The sequence below is a fragment of the Lytechinus pictus genome, chromosome 17 (genome assembly GCF_037042905.1).
Source record: "Lytechinus pictus isolate F3 Inbred chromosome 17, Lp3.0, whole genome shotgun sequence".
Lineage (NCBI taxonomy): Eukaryota > Metazoa > Echinodermata > Echinoidea > Temnopleuroida > Toxopneustidae > Lytechinus > Lytechinus pictus.
Window position 1 is genome coordinate 20,559,960 of NC_087261.1, and position 16,017 is coordinate 20,575,976.

Below are 16,017 nucleotides of genomic sequence, written 5' to 3' on the forward strand. Positions count from 1 at the left end.
CGCCCTGCAATACGAGAATATAAACCCGGTGAGGCGCTGCTTTCCCAAACTACTGAAGCTTCAGTCGTTAAGACAGCCAATGTTACTTCAGATACCGACCAAGCCTGGCTAGAGCCCTAGGCAGCTGAAGCAAAGATGAGGGTCAGTGGCTGTGACGATTTGTGGAGGGGCCAGATCATCTTGTCCTTCGGGCAGTATAAAGGCAAGACTTTCAAGTGGCTCCTTGAGGACGATGTTGGGTGGGCATGCTGGTTGTTGGGGGAGTATTTGAGAAAGGGCGACAAAAATCTCCTTCAACGCTGGCAAAAAGAACAGCTGCTTACATGGATGGATGCATTTCCACCTTTGTCTTGGACAAGAAGCGTGCAAAGGTAAAATTTTATCTCATGTGATTATATTGTAATAAAAATCATTTTTAGAATACTAGTAAATTCACACATATTGAGCAAGTGAGCAATGCCAAAAACGCTTTATTCCTATTTGCATCTTCTTGTCATTGCCGAAGGTGGGAACTTAGGGTAAACAAACTGTAGTGGAGCCAAACGGAACATGTAGCTTCAAAGAAAGCTGATGAAATTTTGGAATTTTCTCAAGGGGGGGGGGGGGGGGGAGGAATGTTCATGATTTGTTATTGTTGAATAATGGTATTTGTATTGATGAATATGCTAATGATGATTTCATTTCAAGAAATAAGCCAGGGACCGTATTTACTGAGGGATAGGAATCTTAACTTAAAAATCCAATCTTCGTCAGTGACTCGAGTCAGCGTAACAAGGTCTGATCAGCCTGGGTCGTCCGGGGCTTCGTCGGGCAAAAGTTCCAAAACTTCGGTCGAAAAGGTTGCTACAGCTACAGTCGGTGAGCCGGACCAGCCCAGCCGAGTCCGAGCGAATGTCAACATGGCGCCTACTCCAGATCCAGACACGGTGAGCCACGCAGAATTTGTGAAGTCTATGGATAAGATTATAGAAAAACTAGACCTATCACTACCATGAGAAAGGATATGGCTGAATTTCGTTCTAACATTGCAGATTTGCAAGCTTCAGCAGCGGATTCCGCTGCAAGGCTCACTAACATTGAAAACAGCGACTTGCCTAATTTGAATAAGAATGAAAAGCTTGAAACAGATCTGAAACAAATGATTCTGGCTTTAGAGGTTCACGATAGAAAAATGAACTTGCTCATATACAGTGTTGAGAAAAAGAAAGACGAGAAGATGCTATAGGTGGTGAGAAATGCGATTCAAGAGTTGGGTTTCTCAAAGGAAGAGTCAGAGAGAATGTTCATTGCTAATGCCCACAGGTTGCCAAGAAGATCTACACATGGAAGTGAGCAGAATGTAAGCCGTGGTCACGACCCAATCATAGTGCGTTTTGGGGCCATGATGGATCGAGATCGTGTTTTGACCTCATATCAGCAAAAAGCATGTTTGCATTCAACGACCTGTGATTGTGAAGGCTAGACTGCCCCTCGTCATATCGCCCATTTTGTTACGGATCTGCCAACATCGCTCAACAGAAAGCGCTTCTTGTTAGAGCAAAGGGCATATCTTATGAGGAAAAGTGAGAACAAATCTATGTGCATCAGGCTCATTGGTACAAATCTCCGGCTAGAGTACAAAGAGAAGGGATCGTCTTCACCATGGCGTGCAGTGATTAATTGAGACAATAGGTTGCATGATTATCAAAAAAATTCTGTAAAAAAGGATTACGAGAAGTTTTGACAGTGAAGTCTGCGATTCTCAATTATTTATTAGTTCACTCGTGTTACTGTGATGAGAAAGAAAAGGAATCCACTAATACATCTACAAAGTTATTGTACCATCTACAAAGATATTGTACAAGAATAGTCATCAATACATTGTTTATCAAAGGGGTATGGCTACTGAAGATTGGATTGGCAAAGTTTTAAATGTTAAAGGTGTCATGTTATGATATGTTTATGCATGCGCGTGGTTGCTAGGGGTTGCTAGGTAACGCGAAATGTAACCAAGATGTAAGGACGACGTGCTCGGAGTTGTTGTTGAATAAACTTGATATTTGAGAGTTCAATCAGTCATGTGTCCATCTCAGTGATATACAGTGTCATTCCACCAACATAACATTACATGGTGGCAGCGAGCGGAACTGAACTCATGTCAGAAATGTGAAATACTGGACATTTGACGGGGTTACCGGGAGCGTTGGAGGAATGGACCGTCTGCTGGACTGGAATGCGTGTGTGTATTGTGTAGCTGGACGTCCGAATTGGGCTAGGCTGTACGCGCATTGGATCGCTGATCGATTTGAGGTCACACGATCGGACTCGAGGGAACCCTCACAGTTTTGTTTAGGCTTCTGATGGAAGTAGGAGTGAACTGTGGTTTGCTGAAGTGAAACCTGGACTAGTGTAGACTGTAGTCTGGACTAAGTTGCCGGATCTTCCGCTGTTTCGACTATGGATGATTGAGGACCGTGACTCGTGAGCAATTGTATTTTGGACTGAGGATGAACGTTCGTTAGCTTGGGGAGCCGACGGGTAATGTTAGACCTGATCATTGGCTGATGACATGTGTTATCGATACCGTGCGTTTGGACGAATTTTGCAGTTAGAATTAACAGTAACTTACTCGGATCTTGGGGAGATCTTAGTTATAACTTATACCGCACATCACTTTGGAGCTAAAGTAGAAAGCTTAACATGTTCTAGTGAGTACAAACTGGTTCAATATTATTGATATTTGGACGCTTTGCTGTGCTCTTAGATCTAATTGTTTTCTTTTTGAGCAATTGTTATTTGGACCAGTCTAAACTTGTTTGTGGGTCTATATTGATGGAAACTGTAGACTGCATTTTTGTCACATGAATGTAATGTGCTATGTGATTATTGATTTTGCATATTATGCTATATTGATATTGTGTTTAACAAATCCTGATGTGGTTATTTGTATGCTATATGTAAAGAGTAGAGGAATAAAATCAATATAGCTATAAAAGCTGCTTGCTATTGTTGAACTTGTATCATCTAATATCCAAGACCAAGAACCCCAGGACGATGAAACCTACTTTTTGGCTGAAAAAGGCTCTAAAATTTTGAAAATTTAGGTAAAGTTACGTTTTAACTCTACAAACAATTGCTTAAAAGTACTAATTATAGGAAAAACAAATTGCCTGCCCCAAAAAACATATGAATAGACACCAAAACCGGAAAAAAAGACCACCAAATAAAGAAGTTGTGGCTAAAACTGTGATTTTGGGGGGTTTGGCGGCCATTTTGGATTTTGGCCCAGCACATTTTTTCTCGGACCCAAGACAAAAAATATTGTCCTTTCATGTTGAGATACATTACAAGGAATAAAAAAAACCATTGCCATATTGAAATGACAAAAAAGGTATTTTTGACCCATGTACATGTATAACCCACTCCTATTATAATCATGTGTTCTATTACAGAGATATGTCTGCATCTGTGTGTTTGAATTGAGTTGTCTATTAATGAGATTATTAAAAGTGATGTGTTCAGTTCCACTTGATTCTGATTATTAAATGGTGTAATTAGGTGGTCTGTCAACGACAGATCACCTATTAGTTTTGTCAGAATTTTCTTTCTTCTTTATTATTATTATTATTATTATTATTTATTTTTATTTATTTCCGCCAATTTTTTGTTCCAAGGATAACTCCAGATCGGTTTTGTCAATTTCTTTCAATTTTGGCACAGTCAAAGGTCATTGTCATACATGTAAGACGTGAAAATAACATTTTCAAGGTCATCAGATCATCGTGACGTCATCCAGGCGCCATTTTGTGAAATCATATCTTCATGATGTGCAATCAAAGGTCATTCATATTCATATCACATATACTTCAAATCAAGGGTCAACAGGTCATGTCATCAAAGGTCACATAAAAGGTCATGACGCGCGCATATCGCGCATATGCGCGCGTCAAAATTTTAAGCTGTTCAAAATCACTTTTTATTCAAATGAGAGTACGTTTCAGGCCATTTTAAGCATTTTGCAAAAAAACGCGCACGCGTTCTGGCATTTTGCAACATAGAATCGCCACATTTTCTCTGTCATCATATTTGGCATATTTTTCCAAACATTTTGATACCTTGTTCACCTTTTTCTGACCAGTAATAACGGAATGAGCGTCCGTTCAAGACATGTCCGTGCGCGCGATCTCTTGTAATACATAGCATATAAGGGCAAAAACATGCCTATACAAAATTCATTGTTACTCTTCAGAATGGATGGGAACTCCGATTTTTTTTTCATATTTGGATAGATTATGAGTCGGAGATATGATTTCATGTCTCATTTGACCCTCAATTAACTCATGAGGTCATCATAATGGCCTCCGAACTCAAAATTTCAATTTGCATATTATGACGTCAGCACATTTTTGGAAAATTAATAGTTTCTCTGTAAATATTGATTGATTTTATAGAGACTGGTCTAGCCTCTGGGGTTACTTGGGTCCTGGGGTTAGTTGCGCCCCTTAAAGGTAAAGACCAGTTTTGGAAACGCCCTTCTCTCCAAAAAATAAAATGGAAGCTCTCATTACCAATCATGCATGTGAAAGAATATGTTTTGACTAATACGTGATGATACAAAGGTTGCCGGAAAAGTCGGGAAAACGCCTTCTTATTGATATATTTGGTAAATTATTATATCTATTGGGACCAAATACATATCGCGCACGTAGTCGCGTAGTCCCATATACATCTTTCTGTGTACAGTGCTTGTAACTTTACCAAGACTGCGCCAAATTTCTTATCATTTTGATGATTCCAGAACCTTGCAGTAGGCCTACATACCAATACTTATATGCTAGATGATCAACCTTTTCTGATCGATTCCACAAATTTCTTTCACAATGCAATCGCATGACCAGAACTGGTCTTTCTCTTTAATTGCTGTTTTGAGATGGATAGCTTCTTAGTGTTGCATTCAATTAGGCAGTATCACCAAAACGACCGTTGGGCGAAAAAGATGCACTTTGTGCTGCATTTGACGCATTTGATTTTTATCAACAGTTATTATTATGTTAGAAGTATTTTGCAGTAGGCCAGTAGTCTATAGATAGAGTTCATAATGTTTTTTTTTTTAATAGATCTATATTCGTTTTTTAAATTACAAACAGTCATTTTTAATGTAATGGTGGAGTATAGTATTTTGCAATTTTTGAAAATTATATTTAATTGATATTGTATTTTAGGTGTTTCCGGAAATTGTGGATTTTGCTGTCAACATGGCTGTTGTGGATGACTTCATAACTCCACCAAAAGTCACTGTGAGTGAAGCTCGTGGGAGTCCAAAAAAAAAACGACTCAGTGTTGAAGGAAACTTGATAGAGGTTTGTATTTTGTTACTCTTGGTGTTTTACAACATTTATTTGTTTTGATGGTCTTGAGAAGTTGTTACAGATTATGTTATAAATGTATTAAAGTATTTGTTTTATTGTGGTGTTACGAAAATTAGATTTTAAACAAAAGAAAATCCAAAAATTGTATTTAAAATTATTTCCATTAATCAGTTTGTAGAATGATAAAAATGTCTAAAAGTTTCCATATGTACATTTTTACTGGTATATTTAGTAAAATGATATAGGGTGAGAATCTGTTTAAATATTAAAAAAAATAGATTTTCATTAGTTTTTATTGAACTTTTGGAATTCAAAGTAATTAAAATTGTTTTATTTTTGAAGTATAACATGTTTAATCTGAAGTTTTTATGTTTTTGAAATTAAATAAATAATGCATTTGTTAATGGTATTTTTCCAGGTGGGAGTGTTGACTGAAACGCCAGATTACAAGAGAAGGCAACTCAAACTTGCTGAGCCTGGAGATGATGGTCATATCATAAGCCTTACCTTATGGGGAGAGCAAGCTGTAGCTGACATTACCCCTGGACTGCAAGTGTGTTGTTCAGCTGTAATTCGAGAGGAAAACGGACTTCGAGCTTCTCCGTCAACAAAAATTGAGGTAAATTGTTTTGTTTATCATAATTTTTGTTGAAATTTGTTTGTGTTGTTGTTTTTTTAACCTCTTTTTATGGTAATGGATTAAAAACAAATTAAACAATACTTCATAATATTTTCAAGGTCAAATTATTAACCCCATTAGTAACTTGAATTCATTTATTTGAAATTTGTATTGGAGACTACTAATTCTGCAAGTTTGAGCAGGATAGCACGAGTAGTTTTGAGGACAATTGGTGTTGTAATAGAGTGCTAAAGTGATATGTGGGCTATATCAGTCAGTTGAATGGAAAATGAATGACCAACGCAAAACTGTTTAAATGGGACCCCTTTTTTACGATTTGCGATGATGAAAGTTGTCATTATTTTCACGGCCAGCCGCCCCCGAGGCTGACCAGTGTGTTGTGCTTTGCTCAACCTCAGCATTGGCTGAGCTGAGCAAGGGGCTTAAGCGAACTATGGCACATGTTGTCAAAAAGTGTCACACGGAAACTCACTTTTAGGCTGAGTTTGGGCTGCCACTCTAAATTTTTTATTTTTCCCTACGATGCATGCTCATTTCCACCTATGTTTTACCTACGCACATTGGCCAAGTTTTTACACACAAAGTCAATGGAAAAGGGTGCATACACCGTGTGCGCGCTTCCCATACAGTTACATATTGAAATCTATGGCGCTTCCTTATGTTGAATGTTACATGGTATAATTTTACGATGTACATGTAGGAGAGAGGGGGGTTAGTTGGCACGTTTTTCAGAAAAATGCTCACAAAACACAGGAAAGTTTAATTTCAGGAATGAGTGATATACCAGTGAAAAGGTAGACATCTGTGTTACCAATTCAAGGTATAAAAATGTTCAGACCATTAATGATTATTTCGAAAATCTGCCGTAAACATGACCATGTCAAGCGTGCCAACTAACCCCAACCATGGGGTTAGTTGCACATAATATGGGGTTAATTGGATCATGAATGTAATACATATGGGTGGTTGCTCTCACACAGTCCAGTCTTAATTTTAATACAATAGTCTAAAAATAGAAGCATTAGAGTCACGGTCAATGTAACCTTAGATTTACAGTCAGAGCACCTTTTTTGGTACAAATGATACAAAATTCATTAAAAAAGATCAACTAACACAAATATCATAAGGTGGGACTGTAGTCCACAACGCTGTGCCAACTAACCCCGATGGCCTATGTGCACTTTAATCATCTCACCGCAGAAATTAAAGCTGACAATAGCAAAAAAATTTAACTTTAGTTAATTAGTTTGTAGCCAATGGTGGTAGTGTAAGATAACCAGAAACTAGTCATCATAATCTATGATCATTGGTGGTAAAATTGAACTTTTTTGGAAGCTAAAAAAAAATTACTCAAAAGGTGAAAAATCAAACAAAGTTGATCATTCCAACAGTGTTGGTCGAGCAATATTGCAAACGATAGAGTGTATGCGTATTGTTGGTACCTTTGTACAGATGGTATTCTTTTGTAAAATCATAATTACTACTACTACTACTACTACTACTACTACCACCACTACCACCACCACCACCACCACAACTACTACTACTACTACTACTATTACTACTACTCCTACTACTACTACTACTACTACTACTACCACTACTACTAATACTATATACTACTATTACTACTACTACTACTACTACTACTACTACTACTACTACTACTACCACTATCACTACCACTACCACTACTACTATACTACTACTACTACTACCACTACTATTACTACTACTATTACTACTACTACTACTACTACTACTACCACTACTACTAATACTATATTCTTCTATTACTACTACTACTACTACTACTACCACTACTACTAATACTACTACCACTACCACTACCACTACCACTATCACTACCACTACCACTACCACTACTACTACTACTACTAATACCACTATACTGGCTGGGCCAAGATTTTCCAATGGAGGTGAGGGTAGCGCAAAGCAAGAGTTGATGATTTTTGTCTCGCCTGCGTAGCAAAAAGCGAAACATAGCGCCGCTTTTCTGGCGGCGGCGGCGACGGCGTCAACATCAAAAACTTAACCAAGGTTAATTTTTTGAATTTTTAATATAATTTTGAAAGTATAAGTTCTTATTCAATGAAACTTGGACTAAAGGGTTATCAAGTATCCCCAATCATGTGAGGAGAATTTCAGGTCACAAAGTCAAGGTCAAAGGTCATTTAAGGTCAACAAACTTAGGCTATGTTGTGGCATCAACATAAAAAACTTAACCAAGGTTAAGTTTTTGAATTTTTAATATAATTTTGAAAGTATAAGTTTTTATTCAATGAAACTTAAACTAAAGGGTTATCAAGTATCCTCAATCATGTGAGTAGAATTTCAGGTCACTAAGTCAAGGTCAAAGGTCATTTTCAGTCATCAAACTTAGACGATGTTGTGGCATCAGGTTAAGATTTTTAATTTTTATTGTAATTTTGAAAGTATACATTCCTATTCCATGAAACTTGAACATAAGGGTTATCAAGTATCACCAATCATGTAATTAGTCTTTTAGGTGACAAAGTCAAGGTCAAATGTCATTTCAGGTCTGCAAACTTAGACTATGTTGTGGCATCAACATCAAGATTTTGAATTTTTTGCATAATTTCAAAAGTGTTAGTTCAAATTCCATGAAACTTGTACCCAAGGGTTATCAAGTATCACAAATCATATGACACAAATTCCAGATCACATAGTCAAGGTCAAAGGTATTTTTAGGTCAGTAGACTTGGATTATGTTTTTCACAATTAATTAATCAATTTTTGTTATTTGTTCATATTTCATGAAAGTTATCAATCTTGGTACAAATAATAGTAAATAATTCTTCTGATGATTCTTAGTCAATATATTCACTTCAAAATACTGATTATATTCAGAGGATTTCATTTTTAGGCGTCTGCTAATGGGCCACTCTGCCCATAAATAATGTCCCAACCTCAATTTTTCATCGTATCGAATTGCGCAATGCAGGCGAGACCGCCGAGAGCGTTTCCCTTGTTTGTAAATTTGGGTAATAACAACCATGTTTTGGGTGCATTATAAAGTTTGATTTAACATCAATTCTACATGTAGCTCAAAATGTATGTTATTGTAATACAAGGGGTGGGGAATCGTTTTGTTGTTAACTAATGTTGGTCACCAACCCCCATACTTTTCAAAATTTTGGTACCAAATATGGGTTTTGGTGCACCATAAAATGGGGATACCTCCATCTACACCCTCTCCATTGGTGCTCAACACATTACTTAACAATGCATCAAATCAACGTCAATAGCTCAAAATATATAACAATCGCAGTACAACTACAACTACAAGGGGTGGAGAAACTGTTTCAGTTGATAAGTAATAATTACATTTGACACCAAGCGGGAGGATGTGCGAGGAAAGTGCACGATGGGGAAGTTTGGGAAATGTTGGTACTAAATCCAGGCTTTGGGTGGGAATTTTTTTTTAAATTCATGTGTACTGTTTTGACATAAAATTGCATGTTTGTAATATTGTACGTAATTGTTTTGTAATGTTATTTGATTTTTGTTACATTTGTACAGTTCAAAAACGAAATCTGGCTGGACGGAATTGTTGCTGGCATCAGGAGCAGAAGGTTTGTACTTTGTTGACATATTTTGTTGATTTATTAGGATTATTTATGTTTTTATTTTACAAAGTGTAAAAAATTTTGTTTTGGGTCTGTTAACAAAAGTGGGACACAAAATGTGACAAGTGTTGTAGTTTTAAAAGGATGACTGATATAATTATGACATTTTATATCGTTATTAGTTGACCTGAGCTCAAGTGATCTATTGTCATCCGTTTTCATCAGTTGTCTGTTGTCCGTGGTGTGTAGTGTGAATAGTATGTGTGGCCCCCATGGCGCAATCATTTGCATCGAGCAAATATAATTATTCTGTTTGGCTATTAGCGGGATATTTCTGTTTGTCTGAACAAGCATAAAAATATCTTGGTATTTGAATTGCGATACAAATCTTGATTTTTATTATATATGAATGCGTCCACAGTTGCCACTGTTTAATTTGGACAGCCTGAGAGTTATAAATCTGTCTTTATTAAACGCAGTTTCCCATTAATAGGTAGGAGGATTTGTATACTAATTACCAAGGAATCTGATAGTGTGGATGCTCGCTGGGACTTCTCCTGGCGATCCCACCAAACTTGTTGGGTTTAGGGATGAGATAGTGACGTTGGGCTTGTAATTGATATCGCGCAGCTGTTTTCATCAGATGTGTGCATTAAATATGCTATTTTTACCTCGTTAACCAAAATCTCAACAACCTCTGGGTGGATTTTCATCAAACTTGGTACAGGGGTGCACCCCCGGGAGTAGATGAACTGATTAGATTTTGGGCGTAATCCGCTCAATGTCAAAGGGCAATCAACTTGGTCTCAATATATGCTAGGGGTGCACTCCCGAGAGTAGATGAACTGATTAGATTTTGGGTGTGATCCGCCCAACGTCAAAGGGCAATCAACTTGGTCTCAATATGCTATTTTTACGTCGTTAACGCCAAATGTCAATAACGTCTGGGTGGATTTTCATCAAACTTGGTACAGGGGTGCACCCCTGGGAGTAGATGAACTAATTCGATTTGGGCGTGATCTGCGCAATATCAAAGGGCAATAAACTTGGTCTCAATATGTTAGGGGTGCACCCCCGGGAGTAGATCAACTGATTAGATTTTGGGCGTGATCCACCCAAGGTCAAAGATCAAAGGTAGGCTGTAGGACTAACGGGCTGTAACTCTGAGGGTTATAGAAAGGGTCTATCGAGTATCATGTGATGTCAGACAGTCAGTCCGCAGCCCGTCCGAAAGTGCTCTATTTTATTCAGCGGTATGCATAGCCGTCCGTGGTTATGCATACGTAATGAGCTGTGAAGACGAACTTTCCGATCGGTGTTTTTTGCTCTTAGAATCGTTTATTCCTCACAAAATTGGTCTTATTTTATAGATAAAACTTTGAAATTTCTGATCAGCTAAATAAAATGCACATTTAATGTATTTTGAAGACCGATATTTAGCTTAGAAAAAATGATTTTTTTCAAGAAATATATGTGAATAAACAGAGCGCATTTTTGCATCGAAATTATACTTGCGTCAAATTGATATTATAATCAATATAAAGCGTAGACATTCTTCTTTACGACTGAAAAAGAATTATGAAATTTCATGATGTAGCAAAGTCAGGAACCACAAAAAACCACGGCAATGTCCATCGCAAAATGATTGGAATTGCAGTAGAATTGCCGACGCGTTCTGATTGGTCAACAGCGGCGCACAGACTTGCAACATTTTATATAGCTTAAAAAACCCGAAGGTAGTACGGAAGAGATCGATGGCGAATTGCGTAAGCGCATTGTTTTGGCGTGTGAAAGGACCCTGGTTCGAACCCGCCGGACTGTTTTTTTTTTTTTTTTTTTTTGGGGGGGGGGGGGGTGATGGGGATATGTTTATGCTTTTTCTTTAAATCATATTCCTTCATCGTTCCTACCCAGCTTTATTCTCTTTTTACTTTCATGTGAAGTTCTATTTAGGCCTGCATTTATTAAATCATGGAGCTATTAATAGCTCTATGATTAATTCTTACTTCTTCTTAATCACTGCTTTTGATTTTCAAGTTCTTGATTACACTTATTTGGGCAGGGGTGGGAAGGGAAGTGAGTTAAAGGTCAAGTGCACATCAACAAAAAATTATTTGAATAAATAAAGAAATTTCCCTTTTTTAACACAAAACAGTTATATACACAAAACAATGGTATGCAAATAGAGTTGATTATGTCACTCACATCACATTACTTTTTAAATTTTTGTTGCATTTTTATTATATAAATTTTAGCAAATTTGATCTAAAAAATCTTCCTCGAATCACAATAGGTTACATTTATGGAAACTACGAATGTTAATGGAGGAATTAAAATCCCTCTCAAAATTTGTTAATGAAAATTAAAATAAAATATACATGTCATGTACATGTATCAAACAAAAAAATACACAAGAAATTAGAGTGCTTGTGACATAATCGAGTCTGTAATTTGCACATTGACCAAGATGAGCATATAATTGTTTTATAAAATTAGGCAAATTTCTCAATGTCAAAATAGTATTTTTTTTAATTTTGAATCATAGTTTTTATGAAATTTTCTGCAATACTTTATTTTTCTTTAAATTCAAATTAATTTTTTGGTGGGGTGGACTTCTCCTTTACTCTTTTCTTGGAATAGGGAATGCACATTAATATTTATCCACGAACAAAATTGTCTAAACATATGCAAATCCGTAATTGGACACATGCTCACTTTCCTTTCATCCAGGCCACTCCCTCACATCCACCAGGTTTACAGTCTTATAACAAAAATGATGAATTAATTATAATACCATCACACCATAGCTCCATGATCACACAACATTCATACAGTGCTTCACAACAAATATTTCACTTCTGTTCATATATGCAATAATTACTGTGGAAAACAAAAACAAGGCGTAACCACATTCAAATACCGTTTAAAAGGACAAATATATTATACCTTCAAAAAAAAAATTGTGAACATACATGGCACTTAACCTTCAGCACATTAGATAACATATAACAGAGTTGCTTGAGAACAAAATATGATTATGGGGCATTGCAAGAAACTTATGTTCAATTTCAATTGCAAATCAACTACATGTTTGTGTTTAATCAAAGGACTTACCCTTAATTTTGGAATGTGTGATTGAGTAGAAAGTTTCTTGCAATGCACTATTAGTAACATTAAAAATGTCCTTTGGTTTTGAATTGTGAATTTTTATTTTTGTCAAGCTGTATTCCTGTCCAAGTCAGTATTCTTAGTCCTCCCCAAAACTGTGCTCTAATTTTTTTGTTTCCAATATCGATAAAGATAAATTTTCTGTTGTATCAGTCCAAAATTTGTAAACGAAATAAGGGCTTTGTCGAAATCATGGTCTGACCATTATAGTACATGATGGACTCTCCCAGAATGAAGTAGCAAGCAGAGACCAGAGTCAGCAAGTATGCAGATCTGTGAGTAGAAGAGACAAAAAAGAGAGAAATAGTCTAAATTACTAAATAACCATTCAAAGTATGAATTATGTTACATGTACGTCAATTAAGAGACTAACTAAGTTAAGTCTAAGTACTGTCTGTGACAGCCACAATTTTTTTATTTGAACAAAATGGTTTATAAATACTACTGACTACTGAGTACGGTAGTACCAGACTTTTTAGTTTGACTTTAAACTGTTTATAGTCTCTAGAGTAGACTGTCTGAGCTAATCATCATTTAATTCTTAACCGCAGCCTGGGCTGGGGCAAAAATCATCATGGGGCTCAACTTCGACTAATTAAGAAAAAAGGTTAACAATTTTCAACATAAATCAAGAAATATCTCAATCTATAATAAAAACTTGATGGAATTCGGAAACCTGATAATCATTGAATAAAACTTTAGAAGGGATCTACTTATTAAGCTTCGTTTATATTGAGTCTTAATTAAAAAAAAACAAGTCCACCGTCCACAGACACATATAATGCGAGCCATCTGCCATCATTACAGAAGTTTCAACGTATGGGACCAAAGGCGAAATTCTACCAACCCGCGACGAACGTAATTTTGGCATTATTTCGCGCCATCGTGGAGTGAACGAGAAGGTTACTTCCGGGTAAAACGTAAATTTCTCGATTTTTAGGGTATCATTTTCTCTAAAATTAAAATATAAGGTGAGTTTGCGTCAAGTTGGTTCTGACATATTTTGAACAGTGACTTTTCTTCTTTCTAAAAAATCCTGATCGAAACAATTTGGTTATGTAGCAAAGTCAGGAACCAAAAGTGAAATTCCGACTACAAAATCGCAGTTAAAATATTACTAAAATAAGCATCAATTAAAGAGGTAAAAATGGTAGGTTGAAAATGTCGAAATATGGAAAATTATATACCAAACTGTAGATGAAGGTCTTGAGAATAACTTACCACAATTCGTTTCGACGTAAACTGAAGTTAGCGACCAGTACAGAGCTATAACTTCAGCCCCTCCAATTCAGTTGGAAAATCAAGCCAAATTGATCGCACGTTTTCCTTCGGAGACCGCTAGAGGGCCGCTGAATAAATTTCCGTGAATATGCTCATTATCGCGCGAGCTGCGGTCTGACTGCAGAGGCATACCCATCAACTGCCCACAATCGAATTAATCTAGTTATATCTTGAATTTGTAAAATAGATGCCTATCTTTTTAGTAGTAAATTGGTCATTTTTGAATTAAACTTTTTGGAGTTTGATGAACTTTTTTTTTTTTAATGTGTAAACTAACTCTTCTCTCTTCAATTGGGTTATATTAATTTGAAGTGTGCAAATTTTGTTTATTCAAAAGTTATTGCATTTGACTGTTTTGATACAAAAAAAATAATAACATTTGTGTGTGTGTATTAGGTTTTTACAGACGTGTATCAATCAGATATGATTATTTACGTCTGGGGACCGACCTTTAACGTCACCATCCGAAAGACGAAATGTGTTTAGACGTAATGTGTTTAGGTTTTTATCAATGGAAATTGTTATTTTTATTTTATACAGCACTCCTGTGCGTGTCATCTTGACTAACGGGACAACCATCAAGGTCTCTGGGGAGTTAGTACTGGACTTTGCAGAATTCCTTGGTCAGAAAATCCAATACAAAGTTGGCAAAGATGGGTTGGTTTGTGAACTGAAAAAAGTAGAATGATTAAGGTATCTGTGTTGTGAACAGGCGCGTACGCAGGGGGGTGGTTTTGGGGGTTAACCCCCCCCCCTTTGGCTCTGAAAACGTCTGAAACCCCCCCCCATCTTTGACAAAAAAAATAAATAAAGAAATAACCTAACCTAAAAAAAAAGTTATGTTACTCTATCTGGACCTCAATTTTTTGTACGAAACCCCCCCCCCCCCCGTGAACTCTTTCTCCGTTGATTGTCATTATTATGGTTGCGCTTTATCATATTTGTTAATTTCTTGACAGATTTATGAAAATAAGAAAATTTTTGTTATACAATAGGGATTTCTTTGTTCTTAGCAATAAATATGTGGTCTTTGTTTTTAATGGGTTAAAGAACTAATTATTGAACTTTATTGTAATATGATTATTATGAAAAGTGATTGTCAATGTTGAAATAATTATAAAATGTACGTAATTGTTAAAAGAATTACATGTTACATGAATATAATGAATAATGTTGCAAAAGTGATATGATTGTTGATTTCTTTATTACAAAATTTATAACGTTTTACATTTACTTGTTTGTGTTATGACAATTTGAAAAGAAGTTTTGAGTTAGTATCATTGATAGCACTTTAAATTGTTTAGTTTTTGTCTGTTCTGTGTTTTGTTTGGATAATTCATTTGATGTGATTAATGTGGGACTCAAACCTACATGTACATGTATGAAGCAATGAGAATAAAAGTGATATATTTTGTTAATTACTGTTTTCTAGTGATTTGTAAATGTGAATTGAAAATGTATTTTATTAGATTTTAAAGAGCACTTATTTGAACATGTATGTGTGTGTAGAGTGTAAACAGTCTTGTAGTCGTAAATTATTCTGGAAGTATATGGTCTTTTTGGTAAATTAAATTAAACTTACAAATTAAACAAAAAAGGTTTTGTGGTGCGACACATGATATTTTGGTATACTGATCCATATTGTTTATGGTAAATTTTGATTTAACAATTGCCAAAAAAGGAATGGGTGGGGGCGAGATGAATGTGGTGTTTGTGCTCCTTCTAACGTTGTTTTATAGTGATTGAAAGGTCTTTATTAAAGGTTTTTTTTCATTTGGATGACGTCATAGTCAAATTTTCGAATAAAGGCGACAATGCATAATTTGTCATATTTGTGTGTTATGTCTATGGGAGGTCACTTTTATCAAAACATGAATCTGCATGACAATGTTTTTTGACCGGGTATCTCGATTGTTATTCCACAGTTTTCTCCCAAATTTTAATATGTTGTAGCTGAGACTTTGGGCTA

At 36.0% G+C, this 16,017-nt stretch overlaps 1 protein-coding gene across 1 annotated transcript; it reads left to right on the forward strand.

The window, feature by feature from the left end:
• Nucleotides 1-3,882: 3,882 nt before the first annotated feature.
• On the forward strand, nucleotides 3,883-14,844 carry LOC135157340 (uncharacterized). Its single transcript, XM_064112556.1, has 4 exons — nucleotides 3,883-5,339; nucleotides 5,767-5,967; nucleotides 9,553-9,605; nucleotides 14,589-14,844. Exons 1-4 carry the CDS (start codon nucleotides 5,235-5,237, stop codon nucleotides 14,734-14,736), a joined length of 507 nt encoding a protein of 168 aa, XP_063968626.1. The 5' UTR covers nucleotides 3,883-5,234; the 3' UTR covers nucleotides 14,737-14,844.
• Nucleotides 14,845-16,017: the final 1,173 nt, after the last annotated feature.

Excerpts from the sequence above, each read along its gene's own strand:
- LOC135157340 (XM_064112556.1), top strand. The coding sequence starts at position 5,235 with ATGGCTGTTGTGGATGACTTCATAACTCCACCAAAAGTCACTGTGAGT. Across the intron at positions 5,340-5,766 it reads TTGAAGGAAACTTGATAGAG|GTGGGAGTGTTGACTGAAAC; the intron begins GTTTGTATTTTG and ends GTATTTTTCCAG. Across the intron at positions 9,606-14,588 it reads GCTGGCATCAGGAGCAGAAG|CACTCCTGTGCGTGTCATCT; the intron begins GTTTGTACTTTG and ends TATTTTATACAG.